General features: G+C 46.6%; 1 protein-coding gene across 1 annotated transcript; it reads right to left on the reverse strand.

The window, feature by feature from the left end:
- Positions 1–2,626: 2,626 nt before the first annotated feature.
- On the reverse strand, positions 2,627–4,888 carry LOC307154767 (ly6/PLAUR domain-containing protein 1; the record flags this gene model as incomplete). Its single annotated transcript, XM_079864854.1, has 3 exons — positions 2,627–3,899; positions 4,526–4,675; positions 4,834–4,888. The coding sequence occupies 3 exons, from the start codon at positions 4,886–4,888 to the stop codon at positions 3,670–3,672; spliced, it is 435 nt and encodes a 144-aa protein (XP_079720980.1). The 3' UTR covers positions 2,627–3,669.
- Positions 4,889–6,994: the final 2,106 nt, after the last annotated feature.

Raw genomic sequence — 6,994 nt, forward strand, 5'->3', positions numbered from 1 at the left:
ATTTTATTAATTTTTTTTTGAGATTCTTTGAGAGGTTTTGAGGATCCTTATAGGATATCGGATCTTTTTAAAGGGGGGTGTGTGACGGTTCAATGAGTCCTTGTGCAATGAGTGCTTGTGTGTTTGTCCCGAGTTACAGGCTGATTGCTGGAGGGCGTGGCTTTACACCTGAACCAGATCAGGGTACTTTAAAAGACACTGGGTCAAACAGAGAGTGAGAGAGACGATGGCTCACTGGTGTTGTTGCGGCTCTGGAGGCTTCTGGAGAGCTGACGGGATGTGTGGGCTATGGGAGATCACAGCCGCTTCGGAGATCTGATGTCAATATTTTGATTCGAACTTCTCGTTATGTTTGGTTGAACTGATATCATTTGAGCTTACTACGTACAGTTACATGCTGACACGCTGACTAACACTTATACTGATCTCCTGACATTTCATGTTTGTTAATTTATTTAAATAAATTGTATTGTTTACGCAGCGGTTGTGTGGCGTCTCCCTTCTTTGTTGCGATCTTTGAGAAGAATCGTAACACATGCGTGTCCTGGGATTGGTCACTGCTTTATACACGCGTGTGCTGGGATTGGTCACTGCTTTACACACGTGTGTGCTGGGATTGGTCACTGCTTTATACACTCTTGTGCTGGGATTGGTCACTGCTTTAAACATGCGTGTCCTGTTATTGGTCTCTGCTTTATACACGTGTGTGCTGTGATTGGTCTCTGCTTTAAACATGCGTGTCCTGTGATTGGTCTCTGCTTTATACACGCGTGTGCTGGGAATGGTCACTGATTTATACACGTGTGTGCTGGGATTGGTCACTGCTTTACACACGCGTGTGCTGGGATTGGTCACTGTTTTACACACGCGTGTGCTGGGATTGGTCTCTGCTTTACACACGTGTGTGCAGGGATTGGTCACTGCTTTACACACGCGTGTGCTGGGATTGGTCACTGCTTTATACACGCGTGTGCTGGGATTGGTCACTGCTTTACACACGCGTGTGCTGGGATTGGTCACTGCTTTATACACGCGTGTGCTGGGATTGGTCACTGCTTTACACACGCGTGTGCTGGGATTGGTCACTGCTTTATACACGTGTGTGCTGTGATTGGTCTCTGCTTTAAACATGCGTGTCCTGTGATTGGTCTCTGCTTTACACACGCGTGTGCTGGGAATGGTCACTGATTTATACACGTGTGTGCTGGGATTGGTCACTGCTTTACACACGCATGTGCTGGGATTGGTCACTGCTTTACACACGCGCGTGCTGGGATTGGTCTCTGCTTTACACACGTGTGTGCTGGGATTGGTCACTGCTTTACACACGCGTGTGCTGGGATTGGTCACTGCTTTACACACGCGTGTGCTGGGATTGGTCACTGCTTTATACACGCGTGTGCTGGGATTGGTCACTGCTTTACACACGCGTGTGCTGGGATTGGTCACTGCTTTATACACTCGTGTGCTGGGATTGGTCACTGCTTTATACACGCGTGTGTTGGGATTGGTCACTGCTTTACACACGCGTGTGCTGGGATTGGTCACTGCTTTATACACGCGTGTGCTGGGATTGGTCACTGCTTTACACACGCGTGTGCTGGGATTGGTCACTGCTTTATACACGTGTGTGCTGGGATTGGTCACTGCTTTACACACGCGTGTGCTGGGATTGGTCACTGCTTTATACACTCTTGTGCTGGGATTGGTCACTGCTTTATACACGTGTGTGCTGGGATTGGTCACTGCTTTATACATGCGTGTGCTGTGATTGGTCACTGCTTTATAGACGCGTGTGCTGTGATTGGTCACTGCTTTATGCTTTATTCACGCGTGTGCTGTGATTGGTCACTGCTTTATACACTCGTGTGCTGGGATTGGTCACTGCTTTATACACGCGTGTGCTGGGATTGGTCACTGCTTTATACATGCGTGTGCTGGGATTGGTCACTGCTTTATGCTTTATACATGCGTGTGCTGTGATTGGTCACTGCTTTATAGACGTGTGTGCTGGGATTGGTCACTGCTTTATGCTTTATACATGCGTGTGCTATGATTGGTCACTGCTTTATACACGCGTATGCTGTGATTGGTCACTGCTTTATACACGCGTGTGCTGGGATTGGTCACTGCTTTATACACGCGTGTGCTGGGATTGGTCACTGCTTTATACACGCGTGTGCTGGGATTGGTCACTGCTTTACACACGCGTGTGCTGGGATTGGTCACTGCTTTATACACGCGTGTGCTGGGATTGGTCACTGCTTTATACTCGCCTGTGCTGGGATTGGTCACTGCTTTATACACGCGTGTGCTGGGATTGGTCACTGCTTTACACATGCGTGTGCTGGGATTGGTCACTGCTTTATACACGCGTGTGCTGGGATTGGTCACTGCTTTATACACGCGTGTGCTGGGATTGGTCACTGCTTTATACACGTGTGTGCTGGGATTGGTCACTGCTTTATACACTGCAGAGCCTCTGCTGGGTGGAGGGATATAATTTTTATATCACGATACAGTAATTCTGAGATAATCCATATATTGCTGGACAATCCTATAATGATAATCACAATATCTGTCACGATATCTATAACTGTGAAAACAAAATGCCTGTGAAAAGGTTAAGTGCAGGTTCTCTCTTTATTCAAGTTCAAACTGTTAGAAAACAGCACAAAACGTTTTTCAGTGTGTAAATTAAATGTAACATTTTAAGTAATTTAAACATTTTATGCTTATATTTCTTAAAAGCTTAAACTTTTCTTTGTGTGTAACCTGACACATTTACCTGCTTATTGACTTGATTTATATAAACCTGCTACATTTCAAAATTTACCAACCTCAAATATTTAAACCTGGGAACACCTCAATGTTCCAAGCTTCCTTAAAATAACCCTGGGAACAATGTTGTCAACTTGGGTATTTTAACATTTTAAAAATGTGACGACACCAGCATTTCCCTCTATCATTTTGAGCAGATTCTTAAACACCTCTGATTGGCCATTGGGTTCATGTGCTCAACAGATATGTCTCTGATTGGCTACAATGATCAACGCTTCATAAACAGGTTGTAAATAGACATCTTTGACACTCTTCATCGAGCGCTTACACAGATACACACAGGAGCGTTAGTTAACTTATGTTCACGTTTCCCTCATTCATGTGTTGAGCACCACCTCCAGGAGACATGAAGTAGTGACACTGAGGAGGGAAATCTGTTTACAGCCTTATTTTATTAATTAAATATCGATATTTGGTGCCAGCGTAGCAATTATCGTAGTGGATGGAGAAAGACAGTGATATATCGCCTGATCCATATTTGGTCCCACCCCTTATGGTAGCGTTATTGTGTGGTTGGATATTCCAGCTACATCCAGAGAGGCGGAGCTAGACTCCACACTCCACCCATGGGTCAGCAAAGGAGCAGCTCTCTGATTGGTGGGATTATATGAAGAAGCCCCGCCCACTAATTAGGGGAAGGAAGGGAAGCACATTGAACACAGAGCTCATCACGTGATGTTCAATCTTCGAGGATAATCGCTCCTTCTTCTACAGTTTCTTCTCTCTCGTACAGTCCAGTGAGTCTGTGTTTGTTCATCATCTAGTGTTCACACACACACACACACACACACACAGTCTGAGCCTCCGTTGAGAAGCCTCGCGAGTCCGTCAGTGCGCGCGCGCCCACAGGAGCGGCAGCAGGGCCGCGAGCAGCGCAGGCGCGGACAGTGCGCATGCGCAGGAGAGCGCTCTCCTCCTGTGGCGCGGGCCGTTGCAGAGCGGGGTGTTGCAGCAGGAGATGCAGACCGAGTTCAGCTTCCCCGTGCAGAACTGCTGATACCCCGAGGACGCGATCAGGCACGCTCCTGACGAGGCGCACGACTTCCTGTAGTGGACCCCTACACACAAACACACAGAGAGAGAGAGAGAGAGAGAGTGTGTGTGTGTGAGTATGTGTATGTGTGATAAAAACTGGACTTTATTTTCCTAATGCATTTTCAATATTTCTGTTCATTCGTCATTTCCATCAGTCTAATTGTAATTTCCATTTAATTATTTTAAAATTCTAAAGACAGACAGAAAAATATCAACAGCAGGTTTTTAAAGTACAGTCCACTAGAGACGCTGCGAAATAAATATAATCCGCTTATTAATGGCATCTTATAAGTAGTTGTAAAAAATAGTCATTTTTGTTGACAAGGAAATACAAAATCAAATATTGAAAAATATTAATTTAAACATGAATCAACAAGTATAACATTTACTAGTAAAGGTAAACTGGACTGAAATGAAATGTTGAGTGAGTCTTTTTATCAAAAGACAAAAACTAAATCATAAAAGTGTGTAAAATGAGCAGCATGACTGTAAGCCGGAGGTGAATCTGATGATAAACAGCTGGTTATTCTGTGCAGTGAACAATATAAAGCACTACTGTCATCGAGTGATGAGTTTAAATAGGGAAAAGTGATGAACTGAATGTAGAAGAAGTGGTTGTTCAGGAACAGGAAGTGATGTGTGCACTCACCGTCCTCCATGACGAGCACTTCCTTCTGGCACATGTCCTGCACATTGACGGTGCAGTTAACTATGAAGTCTGGAGCGGAGCAGTCGTCCTGTCGCTCGTCCTCACACTGATAACACTGGATCTGCAGCGCCACGCTCAGGCCTGAGGGGTGACATCATCAACAACAACATCAGTGACATCATCATCAGTGACATCATCATCATCATCATCAGCAGTCGTCCTGCCGCTCGTCCTCACACTGATAACTATTTCCACTACCACGTGAGGTAACAGAAGAAGGGACCTAACCGTAAACAACATGGCCTCACCTGCTGTACTGCTTCTTGGCTTGGAGCAGGGAGACCGTCCACTGGAGATCCACATCCAGGAGTTCTAACTTCTTACATCTCGCGTGCCAAACTCATTACCCGGACCGCTAGGCACCCGAAGGCACACGTTCCAGCGGGCGGTCCAAAGGAGGATTTCGCTGCTTTCGTGGAGTGGGTACTGGTAAATAACAACTCGCCACTTACCATCGCCCCGCTGAGGATGACAGCGTTACCAGTCCCACTCCAACACCAGCGAATGACGTGACGGAGAAGCTGCTTGAGCCCACCGCAGGCAGTGGAGACCGGCCACCCGCGAGAGACGAGCCTGTACCGAGGATAAGGATGGACAGCGTCATAGCCACGGAGCCCGGACCACCGACAGAGTCTGACCAGGTGCGTGAGCCGGCAACACTGTGCGTCGAGGGAGTGATTGTGGAGCTTGAGGGCTGGGAGGACAGCCCTACCCACAACCCTACTGCTATGAAAGTGTGTATGTTGAACTCTGGCATATGTTTTGTGGAACTAAAAATTATAATTTTTTTAGGTAGATCTTATTGACTTTTGTGGGGAGGTTATACCCAGTACCCCTGTATCTCCAGCGTCCCTGGTTTCTCCAGAATTCCCGCTCAGCCTCCCTCTCCCGCCTCCTCAATCAGCCAGTTCCTCAGCCCCGCCTCCGCCTATGTCCTTCAGTCTCTCGCCAGCTCCCATCTGTAAAGTTCCAAATGTCTTCTGGCAACCAGCACCATCCAGCACAGAGGATCCCCTGTCTCCGCCTCCCGCCTCTGTGTCCATCGCTTCATCTCGGCCTGTCGGCACTTCTGCTCCACCATGGCTCCTTCCTCTCTCGGCTCCACTGGAAACCACTGGCCATATGGCTGCTCCGGGCTCCTTCGTCCCTCCAGCTCCGCCTTGGTCAGCCGTCGACCTGCCTGCACCTTCGGCTCCGTTTGGCTCCGTCTGGCTCCGTCTTCCCCGACTCCGCCTCCGTCCCCTGGATTTCTGGTTCCCCCTCAGATGCTCGTCGCCACGGCTCCACCTCGGTCTCCAGTACCATCAGTGTCGCGTGGGCTCATCGTTTCCATCCGGGTCTCCTTCGTTAGTGGCTGCATCTCCGTCAGTCGTCCCCAGGGTGCATACCATCAAGTCGGCTACACCATGGCACCTGTCTGTCTAATTAGGCATCTCCTTCACCTGTGTCCTGTTAATTATCTAATTAAGTTCCTTTTGTTTGCTCTGTGTATTTAGACCCTGTGTTCTCCCTCAGTCTTCATCCGTTCTTGTTCATTTTAAGTGTGGTTTTCTCCTGGTTCCTGAGCTTTGTCATTAAAAAACATTATTATCATCCTCCTTCGATCCTCATGCTATTTCCACTACCACGTTACGCTTTACAGCAGCTTGATTTTGATTTGATTTATTGGTTTATTTAAAAGGGGACAGTGCAATTTCATAAAACACATGCACAAACATGGTTAAAAAAGCCAGAATTAGCCAAAAGGCTAAAATACAAACAAGAAAATACATTTACAAGTCCATGGCAATAATAAATTCAGCTCTAGAATAAAGTTATTGTCCAGCTAAACTTAGTTTGATTGATTCACTTCCGTTGCAAAGGTCATTAGTTATTAACTCAGGGGCCGCTAACACACACCGTTCTACCAGAAAACTCTTAATGCGCTCTGGCCGCTCATTCGCATAACAACAGTGTTTGGTGCTCGTGAACGCAAACCTTGAAACAGGTTCCAAGGTGCAAGTGTTGAATTTTTTTTTTAACTTTATCATCTCTGCGTTAACTTAAAAAATGTGAATCTGTGAAAACGCTGACGGCGTGCACACGCGTATTACGTGTTTAGTCTATAGGTATGCACGTTTGAATATATATGTGCGCAGGCGTGTAGTCTTTATTTACAAATTAACCAAATTATTTGTATGGCCTTAAAAATTTATAATACAGAATTATTTATCGTTTCCGCATATCCATGCGAACTGGAATTATTTTGACAACGTTTCATCTGTACAGAGCTAAAAGGAAGGAGGCCTTCACAGGGGAGAGACTAGTAGATGCTTATCCAGGCGCAGGTCCTGGAGTGTGTGTGTGTGTGTGTGTGTCAGATCTGGAGTGTGTGTGTGTGTGTGTGTGTGTGTGTGTGTGTGTGTGTGT

The sequence above is a fragment of the Squalius cephalus genome (assembly GCF_949319135.1).
Source record: "Squalius cephalus genome assembly, chromosome: 2".
Classification (NCBI taxonomy): domain Eukaryota; kingdom Metazoa; phylum Chordata; class Actinopteri; order Cypriniformes; family Leuciscidae; genus Squalius; species Squalius cephalus.